A 17,731-nucleotide genomic window follows, 5' to 3' on the forward strand; every position below is an offset into this window, starting at 1 on the left:
CCTTTGTGCTCCGCGTCTGCCCTCCGCGCGTGGGCAATTCCCGTGGGCAGAATTCTAAAGGAAAGGGCACCATGAAATCGCCGTTCGCGAACGCGGAAAGTCCCTTGTGCCGCACGCCTGTCCCTCGCCTTTGCTCGGTCTGCAGCACACACACGTAGGCGGGCCGGAGGGTGGGGCGGCTCCCTGGCGCTCTTGACAAAGCTCCCACCTTTGTCCCTCACTCAGGAGTGCAAGTAAGTGAGTGGGGAGCGATCGTACCCCGAGACGAAGTTAAGCGCGTTCTAAAAGTAAATCACTTAGAAACCCTAACGCATTAACTGTCGTTAGCGACAAATTATTTGTCACACGGCTCGCAGCTGGTTGAGATCTGCCTGCTGAGGAAAACCTGGTTCTCAACAATTGCGAGAGGTGTGTCCTGCTCGCACCTGTCCCTGGCTGGGGCTCAGGCCTCGCCATGTTGCCTCGTGACCCCACTTCTGGCTCGTTCGCTGCGCTCGGAGGGCCTTGCCTCCCAGTTGCCACCTCTGCTGCATCTGAGCTCCACACACGCTTCTGGCTTAATCTTCGTTTCTCTGGATTTACTTCTTTCGCAGTTCAAATCGACTCCAGACCTTCTCCGAGACCAGCAGGAGGCAGCCCCACCCGGCGGTGTAGACCACGTGAAGGCGGCCATCTATGGCATCCTGAGGGAGGGGTGAGTGGGGCGGTCCAGCGCGGAGTCGCACCGCTCGCTCCTTTTCCGTCCAGCTTCCTTCCCCATCCTCCCCGCTCTGAGCCCGGACTTCCCTCATCCTTGCTACCTCTTTCCTCCCCTAACCTTGGCTTTTGTCCTTTTCTCCTCCAGAAGCCCAGAAAGTGAAACTTCTGTAAGGAGGAAGGTCAGTTTGGTGCTGGAGCAGATGCAGCCTCTGGTGAGTGGCCTTCTCATGGTGGGAGCAAGGGTCAGGCTTAGGGCCCTTGGGGCCTCAGGAGCTGGATGTGGACTCACTTCCTTCCTCGTGTCTCTGGCAGGTGGCTTCTCCTGGTTCTTCTAAGGCCCTGGCAGGGCAGGGCGAACTCACCCGAAAAGTGGCGGAGCTTCAGCAGAAGCTGGATGAAGAGGTGAAGGTGAGGAGAAGTAGAGGTCCAGGAGGGAGGCAGGCCCACGGGGAGAAGACCGTGGCTCAGGCCAGCTCCTCCAAGCAATGGGGCGAGCACTCGCGTGTCCTGTGAGACCAGACGAGAGTTCGTGCTGGTCCCAGCAGGGACTTCTGGGAGTCCTCGGAGCTTCGACAAAAGGAACACATCCCTCAGGGGTCCGGCCGCTTTCCGTTCCGTTTCTTTCGGCCGTTCCCATCCTGGCTCTGCCACTTACTGGCTGTATAAATCGTGAACGAATTACTCATGTCAGTTCTTTTCATCGTCATAATAATGATGACGATAATAGTAGCTGCCATCTATTGAGTATAATTTTTGTAGTAGGCGCTGTCCTGGGTAATACATAATAATTACAGTGACCCTGTAGAGTAGGCATCCTGGACTCTTCCGAGGAGAAAATTGAAGATCAGAGAGGTTAAGTGAATTGCTCAAGGTGGTAAGAAGCAGAGAAGAAATTTAAAAATTCAGGTCAGCCTTATTCAATAGCCTATGGACTCCTGCTCCCCTCCGCCCTTTAAAAAATACCACTGCCAACTTCTACAATGTGGCCCGTTTGTAGCTGGTGCTCAGTAAATGTTGGATTATAACTAACTCCCCTTGTTTCCTGGAAACCAGTGTAGCATAGGAGTTAAATGGTGCACTGTGAAGTCAAAACTGAGCTCGAATCCTGGTGCCCTTAGCTGTTGGCTGTGTAATTGACCTCGAGCAGGTTCTTTAAATGTTCTAAGCCTGTGATTCCTTAACTGCTAGGTGGGGAGTATGATGGTGCTGTATCAGTTATCGATTGCTGTGGAACAGATTACGTCAGAACTGGACAGCTTAACGCAAACATCTCCCAGTGTCTGAGGGCCCAGAATTGGGGAGCAGCTTGGCCGGGCCATTCTGGCCTGGGTCTTTCATGAGGTTCCAGTCAGGGTATTGGTGGGGGGCTACAGTCATCGGAAGACTTCACTAGGCTTGGAGGATCTGCTACTGAAATGGCTTACTCCATGGCCCTTGGTAGGAGGCCTCACTTCCTTGCTGTGTGGACCTCGTCACAGGGCTGCTCAAGTGTCCTCACAAAATGGTAGCTACGTTTCTCCAGAGTGAGCGACACAGGGAGGACATAGAGAGGAAGCTGCAATGCCTTCTTCTGACCTAGTCTCAGAAGCTACACGTCACTGCCTCCTTTTTCTGTTTGTTAGGTGAGCGTCCCTAGGTCCAGCCCTCACTCAAGCAGAGACGCTTTACCTTTTGAAAGGAACGTCGTACATAGCATTGGTGGATGTATTTTAAGCCATCACAAGTACCGAGGCTTGTCGTGAAGGTTAAAGGCAGATAATGTGTGCATGAGGTCCCTGGTCCAGCGCCTGTCACAGAGCGAGTGTCAGTGAATGTTAGACACCCCCATTACTCCACGTCCTGCTCGCAGGCGCCCCTGCTCTTCACCTGCTGTACTCTCCTCTCCTTTTCCAGAAGCGGCAGAAGCTAGAGCCCTCCCGGGTGGGGCTGGAGCGGCAGCTGGAGGAGAAGGAGGAAGAGTGCGGCCGCCTGCAGGAGCTGCTGGGGCGGAGGCTGGGGGAGGCCCAGCAGAGCACCAAGGAGTGAGCACTGCGGTGGTGCACGTGGGGGGCTGCTGGGGGCCCAGGCCGGAGTTAGAGGCTGCCCTGGGGCTGAGGGAGACGGGGAATCTCCGGAAGCTGGAAGGAGAAGACAGGGATGGCTTAAAGATGGGACGTCTCCTTACTTCTCGGTCTGTGATGGTGACGGTGCCCGAGTTAGGCTGACGGTCTGCCTCTGTGCCTCGGGTTCTTCATCTGCGAAGTGGGTTAACGACAGTACCTATCTCACAGGATCGTTGTGAGGCTTCTTCAATCACTCATTCAGCAGATGTTTTTGCAATGAGTGCCGTGTGGTAGGCAGTGATCTGGGTTCCTGGGTACGTCAGTGAACCACACAGATGAAGGGCCCTGCTCTCCAGAGGCCTAGTTTCTAGTGAGGGGGGATGGGCCGTAAGCAATAAACGCATCCTGTAAGCAAACTTGTCATATGTGAGAAGGTGAGAAGTAGAGTAAGCTGATCGGGAGGGCCGGGTTGCGGGGCAGCAGGTTATTATATTCGATAAAGTGGTCAGGGAAGGCCTCGCTAAGATTTGAGCAAAGACTTAAAGGAGGCATAAATGAATTAGTGCATGTAAAAGGTTTAGAGAACCACCTCCTGACATGTGGTACAGATAATCAATAATCTATTATTGATTATCAGGCTCCAGAACATGAAGCTCCTCCTGGACCAGAGTGAAAGGGTACGACGCGGGCTGGAGACCCAGGTGATGGAGCTGCAGGACCAGCTGAAGCAGGCCCAGGCCCCTGAGCCTGCCAAGGAGGTGCTGAGGAAGGTAGGGAGCCGGGCTGGGTACCCCAGCCTCTGCTTCCTTTCGGCTAGAGCATCCTCAAGTCTGTTCATCTACAGTTTCCTCTAAATACGGGGAGTAGGTAACTGATGGCGGGTACCTCTTAGTGCGCTTTCGGACAGACCCAGTGGCGGGTGGGACTCAGGCCCAGATGGCGGGTTTCCTCTATCCTAACAAGGCATCTTGGAGGGCAAAGTACACCTGGTACCGTGCCTGATAAACACTTTTCGATTGACCGACTGCATGTGACGAGGCAGGGATATCCTGATACAGTCACCTCTGTGCTCCCACCGGCACTTTCCCCAGGACCTGTTAGAGACCCGGGAACTTCTGGAAGAGGTCTTGGAGGGGAAACAGCGGCTCGAGGAGCAGCTGAGGCTGCGGGAGCGCGAGCTGACAGCCCTGAAGGGGGCCCTGAAGGAGGAGGTGGCCTCCCGGGACCAGGAGGTGGAGCAGGTCCGGCAGCAGTACCAGCGAGACGCGGAGCAGCTTCGCCGGAGCATGCAGGACGCGACCCAGGCACGTGGCAAGAGCAGGGGCTGGGAGCAGAGGACACTCCCAGGAAGGGGGCTGCCTCGAGGTCTTGGTATTTTGGGACTTGTCGTGGTCATAGCTGGAACTCCCCCTAGAAGACACAAGTGAGATGTAATGAAAACCTTGGTCAGGAAGCCTGCAGGCCAGAGTCCCATGGGGACGTAACGGGGGGCTTCCTGTAGATGGCAGGGGCAAAATGACTTGGGGAGAGAGCCTCTGCTAGCATCGTACCAGGTACCACGGGGGGTCAGGCCGTGCAGCTGGCATGGTGCCCTCCAGGCCCGAGCCTTCCCTTCTGAACACTCACACTTGGATTCGACGCGAGCTCTTCCCTCTGAGCCCCCTGCCTCCCGGCCCCCCTTCCTTAGGACCATGTGGCATTAGAGGCCGAGAAGCAGAAGATGTCAGCCTTGGTGCGGGGGCTGCAGAGGGAGCTGGAGGAGACCTCAGAGGAGACGGGGCATTGGCAGAACATGTTCCAGAAGAACAAGGAGGAGCTCAGAGCCACCAAGCAGGAGTAAGGACCTCGCCCCTCTCCCGGGAATGCTCCCCCGTGCCTGCCATCCAGGCCCCCGTCCTTTCCCCGCATGCCGTGCTCTCTGCTGCCCCACTCCTCAGACTGCTCTTCTCCACAGCCACCTCCCTCCTGAGAGCTGGGTGCCCCGTGTGTCGGCCTCCGGGGAGGTGGTTTTCATTGTCCTGCTACCCTCTCCCAGGCAGCTGGCCTGACCCTGTTCCCTTTCAATTCACCTGTCCGGGCTCAGACTTCTGCAGCTGCGAATGGAGAAGGAGGAGATGGAAGAGGAGCTCACGGAGAAGATAGAGGCCTTGCAGAGGGAATTAGGGCAGGCCCGAGCTGGAGCTGGAGATTCTCGCCAGGTGGAGGAGCTCAAGAAGGTACTTGGGAGGCGGGGGCAGAAGGGCAGGTTGGGGTGATGCGCACCTGCCTCCCTATCCACGAGGGCCCCCACACTAGTGTGGCTGTCTCCCTGTGCTTGGTTTTCAGGCCCCATCCTGCCTGCTCAACCTTATCTCTTCCCAGCACATCCAGCGGGGCTGGTTTCATTGAGTAGAGGAATTTCTAGTGAGAAGGGCTCGCAGTGGCCAGATTGAGTTACAGCCAGAAGCTGCTGGCTGACTCCCAAGAGACCTCATGGATAGTGGCGTTTAGGTGGATTTGTGAAACTCTAAGGTCATTCTTGCAAGCTTGGAAACCTAACTTGATGAGCAAAGCTTGCTCTGCCTGCAGAGGGTCCTCATTTAAATGTAGAATGCCAGTTTATTTGCTTACAATGAGAACTGTAGTCACGTGGGCTGGAATACTTGCACTGGCCTGGCCAGCTGACCTACATGGGAAATCAAATGGCAATTTTTTTTTTTTTTTTATGCAAGGCAACCTTTGGTTGACCTCACAGATTGCAAAGACCTTGTCAGCTTACAATCTCTTATTTTTTTATTTTTTACACCTACAGCACCTGGTCTTCGTAGGTGGTCTCCCGTCCAAGTACTAACCAGGCATGACCCTGCTTAGCTTCCAAGATCAGACGGGATTGGGCTTGTTCAGGGTAGCATGGCTGTAGACTCAAATGGCAATTTGAAAACTGCTTAGATAGTATGGAATCTAGACACAGGGAATTAAATTTTTTTATCACATGTAGATATTTTATAAATGATAAGGGCATACAATCGAAGCGAACACACAAATTATTTCTTCCTTTATATTCCTGGTACTAGTTTATGAAAGACAACAAATCAACTGATTATTTTCGGTTATTTAGAAACTTGGAAAATATTTCCTAAATTATAGGAAACTGGCATTTATGACCTCTTGAGGATCCTTCTGGGTCTACATTTTTTGATTCTCTTGCTGGAATCATGCTGTCATAGTAGGTACTCACTTAATAAGTGATAATTAGTCAGTGTTTTATCATTCTTTTGCTATAAGAATGCCTAACCATAATCGAGGTGATCGTATTTTTAAGTGAGTGAAGAAATATAGCTCTAAATGCCGATTTTCCAGATAAATAAAAGCCTGGACTTACACAAAATATTTGGTGGAAGAAAACATAATAAACGTTAACCAACTGTACTTTCGTGGTTCTGAAATCAAAACTAACTCTTAAATTTTTACTATATTGTTATGAAGTGGACAAATATCACAAAAAGTCTAAAGTCCGTTCACCGTATTCGTCCGTAGAGTGAACCTGGATATTCTCTGGACAATCTCAGTTGGATAGAGCTAAAAAAACGAAAAAGTACCAATTAGTGTTTTATTTAGCTTATAAAGTAAGTGTATTTCATCAAATATTTAGTCAATAGACAAAACATACATTACAAAAACAGACTAACCCGGTCCAGTGTTGATCATCCATGGGGCTGTTTTTCTTTGTAACTGGTTTGGTTAGTGTCAGACATCGAAGATTCACTAGGTGTCTATAACCTACTTTCTGAATTTCAGAAGTAGTTAATAGCTAAAGAATTAGTGCCAGAACTCACATTTCACCTTTTTTAAAAAGATATCATCGGCACCACTATTTATCGTGCACACATGTTGATTTTCAACACATTTTCTTCTTCTTTTAATAGTCAATCCTTTTTCATCCATACCCTCATCTTTTCTCACTCCACATAAGTTTTTAATGGATTTATTTCACATACCGTAACATTCGCCCTTTTAAAGTGTACAAATCGAGTAGATTTTAGTATAGTCACAAAGTCATACAACCATCACCACGGTCTGATGACAGAACACTTTTATCGCCCCAAACAGGAACCCCATATCCATTGGCAGTCGCTCTGCCAGGGTTGCCCCTGGCAACCACGAATCAACTTTCTCTGGATTTGCCTATTCGGGACTTTTCATTTAGTTGGATTCTGATAAGATGTGGCCTTTCGTGTGTGAGATCTTTCACCTAACGTGATGTTTTTCAAGGTTTACGTGTGTTGTATAGCAAGTGTCAGTACTCCATTACTTTTTACGGCTGAATAATATTCCATTGTACGGACATAACCACTTTTGCTTATCGGTTCACCAGTCGACGGGCGTTTGGGTCATTTCTCTATTCTAGCTGTAACGACTAACGCCGTGAGCATTCACGTACGCGCTTTCTGTGAACACGCGTTTTCAGTTCTCTTGGGCACGTGCCTAGGAGTGGAATTGCTGGGTCACGTGGTACCTGGCTAACTTCCGAGAAACTGGCGCTGGGCACAGCATTTCACGTCGCCCGGCGATGCATGGGAGCTCACCGTGTCCGGCTTCTGGTGTCGCGGGCTGGCTCCGCCCTGGCACCATTCTCCTTCCCCTGCAGGATCTGTGCCGGGCACAGGAGGAGCTCAAGGACCTGCGGGCCGAGCGGCAGAGCCAGGAGGTGGCCGGGCGGCTCCGGGAGCGGGAGCTGGAGAAGCAGCTGAGGGCCGAGACTGACCGAGGCCGGGGCCTGGAGCAGCAGAACGTCCAGCTGCAAAAGACCCTCCAGCAACTGAGACAGGACTGTGAAGACGCTTCCAAGGCAAGGGGAGTGGGCACAGGGCTTAGGAGGTGGAGGCTCAGGGGTCTGGAGGGCTGAGGAGCCGGAGGGCGTGGAAAGTTACCTGTCATGGGTACGTACAGACCAGATCCTCGGTCCCAAGTGTGTGGTTGAAGCAGCCAGGATTTGGCAGGGGGAGGCCTGGCTGTACCTGGTGACACCCGCTGTGGGGGTGGGGTTCTGCGGGCAGCCTCCGGCTGGTGGCGTTACCCCACTTTAAGTCTGGTCCTTGTGGGCTCTCTGGGGCGGCTTTCCGGGGGGTGCTCAGTGACCCGGAGCCCCGGGGTCTGAGCCGCCCGCCGCTCCCTGCACGGCCGCAGGCTCAGATGGCAGCAGAGGCAGAGGCGGCAGTGCTGGGGCAACGCCGGACAGCAGTGGAGACGACGCTTCGGGAGACCCAGGAGGAGAATGACGAATTCCGACGGTGCATCCTGGGTCTGGAGCAGCAGCTGAAGGAGGCGCGAGGCCTGGCGGAGGGTGGGGAAGTGGCGGAGGCTCGGCTTCGGGACAAGGTGCAGCGGCTGGAGGTCAGTGCTTCGGGGGCGGCATCGGCTCCCTCGGGGGCTGTTCTCTCCAGTCCTTGGCTACATGCGCGGCCTTCACTTTTATTTTACCCTTCGAGAGGTTCTGTGTGCCCCCCTAAACCCTCCGTGCGCTGCGGGTTTACTTCCTGCACTGTGTTTCGGTGTGGACGTCCCAGCCTTTGCGTGTTCTGTGCCTTGATTTCGGTGACGCTTCCTCGGGGCCTGTTCACACTGCCCGACCTTTTCATGAATAAGTCTCCTCCTCCCCTCGCATCGGCTCACCTCCAAGTGCTGGAGCCCGAGCTTTGCCTCCTCTCAGTCCACCCCCCTCCCCAGGCAGAGAAGCAGCGGCTAGAGGGGGCCCTGGACGCAGCTCAGGAAGAGGAAGGGAGCCTGGCCGCGGCCAAGCGGGCCCTGGAGGCACGGCTGGACGAGGCCCAGCGGGCGCTGGCCCGCATGGCGCAGGAGCAGCAGGCACTGAGCCGGGCCCTGGAGGAGGAGGGCAAGCAGCGGGAGGCGCTGCGGCAGGCCAAGGCCGAGCTGGAGGAGCAGAAGCGCCTGCTGGACAGGACTGTGGCCCGGCTGAACAAGGAGGTGAGGCGTGGGGCGGCCTGGGCTCCGGGAGAGGCCCGGCTCGGAGGAAGCTCGCCCCGGGGGACGGGTGGATGTGGGTCAGAATGTGTGCTGTTCGCTGCTTCCCTCAAGTTCACTGTCGGGGAGGCCAAGGTCAGATCTTCAGAGAGCGGCACCCTCCCTACCTGCCCTCAGTGTTTTTGCCCTTCCCCCCACATCCCATTCCTTTATGGTCTCGATCCCGGAGGATGCCTCCTGGTATAAGACCTAAACGTGAGACTCTTCACGGGGAGAATTTTATATTTGGGGGAGGGGAAGGAGATAGGAAGAAAAGGAAATAAATGGCTTTTTTGGGGGTAGGGTTGTCCTCCCGATCTCTTGATAAAACTAGAGCCAACACCTAATATAGTTCATCAATTCTGAAATGCGCATTTTACCATCTCTGAAGTGGAGCGTTGTGATTGACGGTATGTCCCAGTTCCAATGGCAGACTTTTCTTAGTGGTACACTTTGTAATCACTGGCATTTTGAGTTTGTTGCAATAAGGTCATTTAAGGTTTATTTTGTATCGGGTACCGTTGTAAGCACGTCGTTGACTAAGATAATTGTCCCAACAACCTTGCGATGTAGGGACTGTTGTCCCATTTTGCAGATGGGGAGCTGAGACCCAGAGAGGACAAATAACTGGCCTCTGGTCACACAGTTAATAAGTGGCAGAGCCAGGGTTTGAACCCAGGCCCTGTGGACATTACCAGTAGCCACATGAGGGACCTAGGCCCGGAAAGAGCAAGAGGGGCCGCTTTGGCAGGAAGGACGCCCCTGGAGGGTCTGGGGAGCCCAGGTCCACACAGGGACAGAGGCGTCTGGTAAAGACAGGGAGGCCTGAAGATGCTCTTTGTTCCGTGTCCCAGCTGGAGCAGATCGGGGACGACTCCAGGCAGGCCCTGCAGCAGCTCCAGGCCCAGCTGGAGGAGTACAAGGAGAAGGCCCGGCGGGAGGTGGCGGACGCCCAGCGCCAGGCCAAGGAGTGGGCCAGTGAGGCTGAGAAGAACTCCGGGGGGCTGAGCCGGCTTCAGGATGAGGTAGGAGCCTAAGTGGCAGGAGGCTGGGAACCTTCCCCGTGTCTTGGGTTTGAAGGTCATTGCCTCTTAACTAAACCTGTGGCCCAGGGCTCCTGGGATCTGGGTTTCAGTCAAACCACTTAGAGTGACATACTAAGGTGGATGACGGCGGGGGGAGTAGCCCACCCTAGATATGGACACTAGGGGACACATTGTCTGTGAGCAGGGATTTGCAAATTGCTGACAGTCGAGTCACCTCGGGAGATTTAAAAACAAACCCAGTGCCCAAGCCGCATCCTCTAACGATTAAATCGTAACCCTGCGGCCGGGGACCTGGGATTGGTAGTCTGAAAAACTCCTTGAGTGATTCCGGTTTGTGCAGAGGGTTGTAAAACAATGAAGAAAATGGCCTGAGAGTCAGTCTGCTTTCTGTTATCACGGCGTACACCGGCAATGTTACATGCCGGTGATGAAACCTTTCTCCCCTGTGTGCGGACCCCTCCCACCCCTCAGGCCCCACCTTGCTTCCCTGAGCTGTTCCATCTTCCCTTCTGCCCAGACCCAGAGGCTGCGACAGGCCCTGCAGGCGTCCCAGGCCGATAGGGACACAGCCCAGCTGGACAAGGAGCTGCTGGCCCAGCGGCTGCAGGGGCTGGAGCAAGAGGCAGAAAACAAAAAACGCTCCCAGGATGACAGGACCCGGCAACTCAAGGGCCTTGAGGTGAGGACACTGAGGGGGTGGCCGGTGGTGGCCTAGGTCCTGGCACAGGTGCAACTTCTGTCGTCAAAGGAGCCGGGACACTCCACGCTTCTTTCTGGAGTAGGGATCGAACTGGCAGCCCACGGCTGATGGGTTTTGTTTGAATTAATCATCAGCGTTTAGAGACGTACGATGTCACATAAAATTTGTCCTCTTCTGTACGGTCGGAGAATAGGGTAACAGTGACTTTTGGCCCCGTGTTTCCGTGTGGCAGCGGCTGCTGCTCTTAAAGTGAACGCTGGTCTTTAGTTCGCTGTCTTCGGCAGTAGTAATAATGACGACAACGACGACTCTAGCGGCAGTGGCCCCAGACACTTCTGTGTGACACTGTGTGCCAAGCACTTAGGACTCGTTTAACCCTGAGAGTGACCCGGTTGGCTGCGGAGTCTTCTTTGCTCCCTTTTACGGATGAGGAAAACTGAGACTTAAGCCCCTCCATGGCCCCTCTGCTAGGAGGCAGCACAGCTGGTTCACACCCCGGCCGGCTGTCCCCGAGGCCGGACTCCGAGCCTCTACGTGGTCTTGCCCGGCTGGACTGTGTACCTGCTGCTTCAGAGTCCAGCTCTCTCCATCGGCCTTGGCTCGGCACTCACTTTCTGCTTTCCCACTGGGGAAATGGGGCTGCCCCACTGAAGAACAGATTCTGGGGTTTCCCCTCGATGCCACCCTGGTCAGCAGAGGGCAGGGGCGAGGACCGACAGCTTATGGGATGGGCGAGAGAGAAAGTCTGTGGAGGCTGGGCTTTGGGCTCCGGCTCTCTGGTGTCCAGTGGCTGGGGCGGAATGGACCTGTCGTCCCTCCGCCCCAGGAAAAAGTCTCGCGGCTGGAGGCGGAGTTGGACGAGGAGAGGAGCACTGTGGAGCTGCTGACGGACCGGGTGAACCGCGGCCGGGACCAGGTAACCCCTGCCTGACCCCGCGTCTGTGTCCACCCTGACGACACAACCCCTGGGCCCTCCCACAAACAGCTCCATCCACCCTGCCATGAAAACATAATCCGCAGAGTTCTGCCTGCCCTGTCTAAATTCTGTGGCTCCTCTCACTTGAATAGGCTGTGACTTCTCAGTCACCTGGGAATTTCTGGGATTCGGGGTTCCGGGAGCACGTTATAGTTCTTCTGCCCCCTTGGTTTGTCATCAGCCCTCCTCAAGTCTGCTTCCTGTCACCCACCCCCTAGGTAGACCAGCTGAGGACAGAGCTCATGCAGGAGAGGTCCGCCCGGCAGGACCTGGAGTGTGACAAGATCTCCCTGGAGAGACAGGTGAGGGGGACGGGTGGCGAGCCTTGGGGACAGACCCCAGGGGAGCGGGTAGGATGACGAGGGAGGGACCAGAATGGGAGTGCTAACCATGGAAGCCTCCTGTCCCGCTCAGAACAAGGACTTGAAGAGCCGGTTGGCCAGCTCAGAAGGCTTCCAGAAGCCCAGCAGCAGCTTCTCGCAGCTCGAATCTCAGAATCGGGAGTTGCAGGAGCGGCTGCAGGCTGAAGAGAGGTGACGCGAGCGGTCCCCCCGGTCCTCCCTCTCCCCCTCTGGGCTTTTCTCCTCCGAGGCTCCCTCCGTCTCCCACCTCGGACGTGGCCAACCCAGCCTCATCTTTTTGGGAGAACTGTTCTCTTGAGAGAGAACAGAGAGAGTTGCAGCAATGCTGAAATGCGAATGACCTGTGTCTCCCCGGTTCTTTGGCGCTGCCCTGGCTCCTCCCCCGTCTGATGGTGGGGCTCATGACCGAGAGGCGTCCTTGGAGGCAGTAGGAGTTCCTTTAGAAATGGTGACAGCCATAGACGTGCCACCATCTCCACCGTCTTAGGGAGAAGACGGTTCTGCAGTCCACCAACCGAAAACTGGAGCGGAGGGTTAAAGAGCTGTCCATCCAGATCGATGATGAGCGGCAGCACGTCAATGACCAGAAGGACCAGGTAGGACGGCAGCTGGGCCATGTGGCCACTACCTGCTGCGTGTTTGCTTGAAGGCCAGGGGAGGCCCCATCTCATAGGTCTTCCCGACTTAGCCTTTCTTTGTAGATGGACGGAGACTGGACTCAGAGGCCTGGATTAGAGGAGTCACAGGAAGCTCACTGAGTACCTGTGATGTGCTAGCTTCTGTTTTTAAGTGTTACACACTCATTTAATCCCCAAGACAAACCTGTGGTCACGATATTTTTGTCGGGGCAACGATCTCGTGTAGGATTGCTGCAGGGGAGGGTCCCAGGCCGTGATAGCAGCTGACGCTTTTCTAATGCGGGCACTTGGTTTCCTGCCCAGCTAAGCCTGAAGGTGAAGGCCTTGAAGCGGCAGGTGGATGAAGCAGAAGAGGAAATCGAGCGACTGGACGGCTTGCGGAAGAAGGCGCAGCGCGAGCTGGAGGAGCAGCACGAGGTCAACGAACAGCTCCAGGCGCGGATCAAAGCCGTGGAGAAGGACTCCTGGTATGGCTGCTCTTCTGCCCCGGGCCCCTCGGGATGCCGGGGCAGCGAGGGGCAGCGAGGGGACAGACGGGCTCTGCTGAGCTGATCTTTCGGGTGAGGAGGCGGGGCTTCTCATTCCTGGCCGGAAGCCAATCTGATGACCTTAGCATCTCAGCCTCCCCGTTCTCTACCCCATCCTCCCAAATCTCTGATCAGCGGAGGATCTTGGGAGTAAGCTTTTAGATCTTAGAAGAATTGGGAGATTTCCTCAGAATGAAAAGGGTGGCCGTTTTGATCTTTCTACCTCCCTCCATGACCAGCATTCCTCTCTCTGGCTCAGGCGCAAAGCTTCCCGCTCGGCTGCCGAGTCCGCCCTCCAACACGAGGGGCTGAGCTCAGACGAGGAGTTCGACAGGGTCTACGACCCCTCCTCCATCGCATCGCTGCTCACAGAGAGCAACCTGCAGACCAGCTCCTGTTAGCTCGCGGTCCGCAGCGGCCCCGAAGCCGCGGCTCGAGGCCCAGCCTGGCCAGCCGCGCTCTGCCCTGCCCAGCCTCACGTCCCTCAGCGCTGCGGGGGACCCGACGATTCACACCCGCGACGGGGAGGGGCATGCGTGATGGAGGTATAAGGGCATCGAAAGGGCATCGGCGCCAAGCTGGGGGATGGATGGACCTTCTTCCTCCGGAGGAGTGGGCACCTTAGGCGAGCGCCCTCCCTTTAAGTCCACACCCTCCCTCTTCTCCCGCACAGCAGCAGGGTGGTCGGCATCTAGGTAGAGGGGGATTGAGCAGGACAGGAAGGGAGGGAAACTGCCATGTATGTAAAGCTTTATTCTTTAACCCTTAACCCTCAGGCTCAGGGAAATCTCCTAGGTGATTCTGCTCCTTTGACTCTCGCCCTGAAGTGGGGCGAGGGGGATGTTATGGGTGACAGGGGACACGCCGGTGTGGCTCTGGGCGCTCCATGCGCCTCTTTGCACAGTTCTGGGCCCACGTGGTAGTCCCCACCTTCCCGCATTTCTGTTTTTCTGTCTTCCCCAAGCCAGTGGGTCCAGGGGCCCCTTTCTCCTCCCCTTCCCTTCCTCGCCATCCCTCCCTTCCTTCTTACCTCTCAGTGCCTTAGCCATGGCGAGGAGATAGGAATGTTCTTGCCTTTTACACTTGCACATTCATACCTCTCCAAGGACCGGCCTTTCCCCACCTGGGGACCCCAGCTTTCCCGGTTGCCCCAGGGGCTGGTCTGGAGAGCTACCGGCATCTCTGCCAGCGAGCCCCTGGGAGAGGGACTTTGGTAGCGCCATGATGCGGTGGTGGGGCCTGGTTCTGCTCAGGATTTCCACCCTCCTCTCCCTTTGCGACTGTGGGTGTGTTTATTAAATGGCTGCACCTGGGAACCGCGACAACTGTCTACACAAGTTGAAAAGCAAAGGTTCTGGTCCCTGTGGACATCCCTGTGGACATCTATGACCAAATGTGCCCACCCAGGAGCTGGTCCACAGTGGGGACCCAGGGGACCCTCTTTATCTTAGGAGCCTTGGACCTATTACAGAGCTTTCTGCCTGGGATAGAGGCTGACTCTTGGTAGCAATTGGAAGAGGCAGTGGGGGGTTCAGTCCTCCTCTGGGTTTTGGGGAGAGCCAAGCCCTGGTGGGGAAGAGGTGAGAGAGATGATTCATCCCTTATTTCCTAAGTAGGCTCTGTGAGAAGCCTGGGGGAAGAAGAAGGCTGTTCTCACCAATGACATGTAATTTCATGATTTAAAAAACATTCTCTGCAAATCAGATATTTTCTCTCAAACAAATCCAGCCTTGATTTTCATTTTAAGTAAAATATTAAAATTATGTATCTATATTGAAATTCTTGTCTCGTTTTCTCTTTGTTTTTCCTGGCTTATTTGGAGGTCTAGGTTTTATGAAAAAAAAAAAACATTTTAACTGCACAACTTAGGGGCTGAAGCTGGGATTTTCTTTACCTCACTTCTGAGAGGCTCTTTATAACATAAGATGGAGCCTAGGGAACCAGGAAGTGTTTACAGCACCTCCATTTTCTTGTAAACGAGCTTCTGGGAACAGCAAGGCCAGTAAATGCCTTCTCTGAGGGTTAGGGAAGACAGACCAGAATGGGGTTTTATTTCCTTGGGGTATTAGGATGCCTCCAGCATTTATTTACCTCCTAGTACAAAGACACCCCATCCATTCTTGCCTTTAATGGGACCCAGTCCCTACCTCGGAGGTGGGGAAGTTTCTGTCGTCCTTGCCCTTGTGTTGCCTTGAAGAGGGAGCTAGCTGTTCACCAGAGCCTATTGCCAGATTCAGGGGCGCCGCCCACTCAAGAGTGGGTCAGACCCCTCCCGCCTGCCTTGCATGCAGACCCTAGCCCAGTGGAGCAGACACCTGCAGACAGCAGCTGGGCTGGGAAGAGGCTCCAAGGTCCTGCTTGTCCATTCTCTCTTCCAGGCCCTTAAGGTGCTAACCTGGGTTTGAGGAGCAAATGCCTTTGGAGAAGTTGAGGCTCATCCTTTCTCAAAAACACAAATTCCTTTTAAGGACACGTGTCCCTCCTCTCCCAACCACAATATAAGCGCAGCTTTGGTATAATAGCTTCTGCAAAACAAGCCCCACCCAGAGCCAAACTGGCTTTGACTTCGGCCTGGGCGTCCTGCCAGGGAAGGGCACCTGCCTGACTGGCTTAGGCCAGTCTGAGTGAGCTGGCCCTTGGTGCCTGCCTTTCTACGGTGGAGGAAAGGTTTACTCAGCTCCACAAAGCCTGTATGCCGGCTGGCCTGTATGTGGGGAGAGGAGAATGTCTGGAAGCATCTTTCCAATTCTAGGGGCAGGAAGGGTGATTCTCTCATACCAACACTAATCTTGGAGTTGAAAGGAGACAGCAAGGCTGATGAAGAATGTTTGAGGTACAGCCACATACGCTAGACAAAACTTCAGTTAAGCAGCCCAGGTAGCTCCCAAGCCCCACCTCACGTATGTCTGAGCGGGGATTGGTGGGCGTACCCTGGGGCATCGAGGCCACGCCCACCCACTCCTTCGCTCGCACTCGTTGGCGAACGGCGCCTTGGGGGCGTGTCCTAGCCCGGTCCCCGCCCCTGACGCGCCTATACAAGGGGGCGGTTCCGCGCGCGCCGGTCTAGTAGAAGCTGGACCGCCGGGCGGGGAGCTCCTGTGTGCGCTGCGACCCCCGCGGGCAGAGGATGAACGGGACGCGGAACTGGTGTACCCTGGTGGACGTGCACCCGGAGGGCCAGAGCGAGGTACGGACGCGGCCGCACCGCCTCCCCGGCTGGGTCTTCTCGGTTTCCGATCCCGCCGCGGCGGGTTCGCTGACATCACCTGGTGCCGCGCTCCCAGCGGTCCGCTCCTCGCGGCGCTGCTCCTTCTCTTTTCTCCCGCCCCGCGGCGGGCCGTGGGACTCTTGGGAAGTGGCGGGTGGAGAGTCTTCTGAGGCTCGGGGACTCGGGCCGTCGCTGCCCTTTGGGAGGAGGACACTGCGGCTGCTGGCCGGGGCTCGGCGCGGGGCTCCGCTGCGCGCTCCTCGGGCGTCCTGTAGGCGGTAGAGCGGGTCCGAGGAGACCGAGCTCCCGAGGCGGGGTCTCTGCGCTCTTTCGGACTCTGGGTCCCGAAGAGGAGGATTAGGCTTTTCTGTGGGCCCTGGTGACTTCAGAGGCCCTTCCAAGAACTTCATGGTGCTTCGGGTGCTCGGTAACGAGACAAAGGGCAGAGAGTGAGTGGAATCCTAGGGCGTGGATCGCCGAGGAACGCGCTCGCTGGGAGCGACGGGGCTGTCCGCGTGGGGGGGTCGCCTCTCCGCTCGGATTTCTTCTTCCCGCTTGCAGCTCTCCTGCTCCCTTCCCCCTACCGGCCAGCCGATAGGTTCCTGGGACGGTTTGCTGGTTTTGCTTCCGTCTCCAACACCCAAGCCCGGGAGAGAGAGATGCCAGAACTTGGGCTGAGAAAGGGAGGGAGGGGACCCACGCGAGCGTTTCTGGACCTAGCGAGGATGGGGGAGGAAGGGGGCGTCCGCCAGTACTAACCGACCTGCTTTGCTCCCTTCGCTCCGTGGCTCCCTGTCTCTGTTCAGCTGACCATATGGTTTTTCCTCTCGACGGGCAGAGGAGCGTAACTTGTGGCTGGGTGCTTCCACGCTGTTGGAGAACTCAACCCAGAATGGGGGTATAGGGTTTCATCGATTTCCAAGCTATTGTGGCTGAGAGTGGAGTGGGAGCCAAGGTGATGGGGAGCTTGTATCTCGTCCTTTTCGCGTCCCTCCCCTGTATCTGATTCCCTTCCCCTCTTCCTGTCGCAGCATGCCCCTGAGGTAGCTAACCCAGCAGCACCTGGATTGGCTCTTCTTCAAGGAATACTTATAGAATAGTCGCTCATTTCAAGTTTAGGGTCCAGATGATCACTTAATTCCATTCAGTCCCCTCTCCATTTCTGCCCAGGCTGCGTTTCTGCCACCTTACAATACGGATCTTGCTGCTGCCCAACCGCGGTCCCCCAACCCCTGGTCTTCTGTAGCCTGCCACTCCCTCAGCTATGGGATGCTCTAGAGATGGGGAAAAATCCATCCCCTATTGTGTCAACCTCACATCTTACTTCATGCTCTTGCTCACTGTTTTGGAATGGTTGAGGCAGGGCAATGGGTATGAGGAAAATGAAAGAGAGGGGTGTTTGGGCTTCTTTTTGCTTGCTGTAGAAAAGAGATCCAGAAGGGTCTTAAGACAAGGCACTGGCAGTATTGAGAATGAACTGACACCCTCTTCTGTCCCTCGATGTTTTGTTGTTTGTCTAGTGGAGCCGAAAGA

At 55.3% G+C, this 17,731-nt stretch overlaps 2 protein-coding genes and 1 pseudogene across 3 annotated transcripts in view; 2 read left to right on the plus strand and 1 right to left on the minus strand.

Annotated features, from left to right (window-relative positions):
- The window catches only part of CGN (cingulin), a 20,936-nt gene extending 6,217 nt beyond the window's left edge, over positions 1 to 14,719 (plus strand). The window contains exons 3-21 of the mRNA XM_025052307.1: positions 594 to 694; positions 845 to 911; positions 1,012 to 1,107; positions 2,593 to 2,720; positions 3,379 to 3,511; positions 3,833 to 4,045; positions 4,429 to 4,577; positions 4,825 to 4,957; positions 7,369 to 7,569; positions 7,908 to 8,114; positions 8,448 to 8,705; positions 9,596 to 9,766; positions 10,305 to 10,466; positions 11,314 to 11,403; positions 11,682 to 11,765; positions 11,878 to 11,996; positions 12,313 to 12,421; positions 12,767 to 12,930; positions 13,250 to 14,719. Of these exons, the coding sequence (XP_024908075.1) occupies positions 594 to 694; positions 845 to 911; positions 1,012 to 1,107; positions 2,593 to 2,720; positions 3,379 to 3,511; positions 3,833 to 4,045; positions 4,429 to 4,577; positions 4,825 to 4,957; positions 7,369 to 7,569; positions 7,908 to 8,114; positions 8,448 to 8,705; positions 9,596 to 9,766; positions 10,305 to 10,466; positions 11,314 to 11,403; positions 11,682 to 11,765; positions 11,878 to 11,996; positions 12,313 to 12,421; positions 12,767 to 12,930; positions 13,250 to 13,391 (2,727 nt within the window). The 3' untranslated portion in view covers positions 13,392 to 14,719. The remainder of the gene's footprint in view (positions 1 to 593; positions 695 to 844; positions 912 to 1,011; positions 1,108 to 2,592; positions 2,721 to 3,378; positions 3,512 to 3,832; positions 4,046 to 4,428; positions 4,578 to 4,824; positions 4,958 to 7,368; positions 7,570 to 7,907; positions 8,115 to 8,447; positions 8,706 to 9,595; positions 9,767 to 10,304; positions 10,467 to 11,313; positions 11,404 to 11,681; positions 11,766 to 11,877; positions 11,997 to 12,312; positions 12,422 to 12,766; positions 12,931 to 13,249) is intronic.
- LOC112469064 lies at positions 5,524 to 5,642 on the minus strand (annotated as a pseudogene).
- Positions 14,720 to 16,041: 1,322 nt separating the features above from the next.
- The window catches only part of TUFT1 (tuftelin 1), a 31,167-nt gene continuing 29,477 nt past the window's right edge, over positions 16,042 to 17,731 (plus strand). For both annotated transcript variants that reach the window (XM_006919779.3, XM_015595533.2), the window contains exon 1: positions 16,042 to 16,177. In XM_006919779.3, the coding sequence (XP_006919841.1) occupies positions 16,118 to 16,177 (60 nt within the window). In that variant the 5' untranslated portion in view covers positions 16,042 to 16,117. The remainder of the gene's footprint in view (positions 16,178 to 17,731) is intronic.

The sequence above is a fragment of the Pteropus alecto genome, unplaced genomic scaffold (genome assembly GCF_000325575.1).
Source record: "Pteropus alecto unplaced genomic scaffold, ASM32557v1 scaffold106, whole genome shotgun sequence".
Taxonomy (NCBI): domain Eukaryota; kingdom Metazoa; phylum Chordata; class Mammalia; order Chiroptera; family Pteropodidae; genus Pteropus; species Pteropus alecto.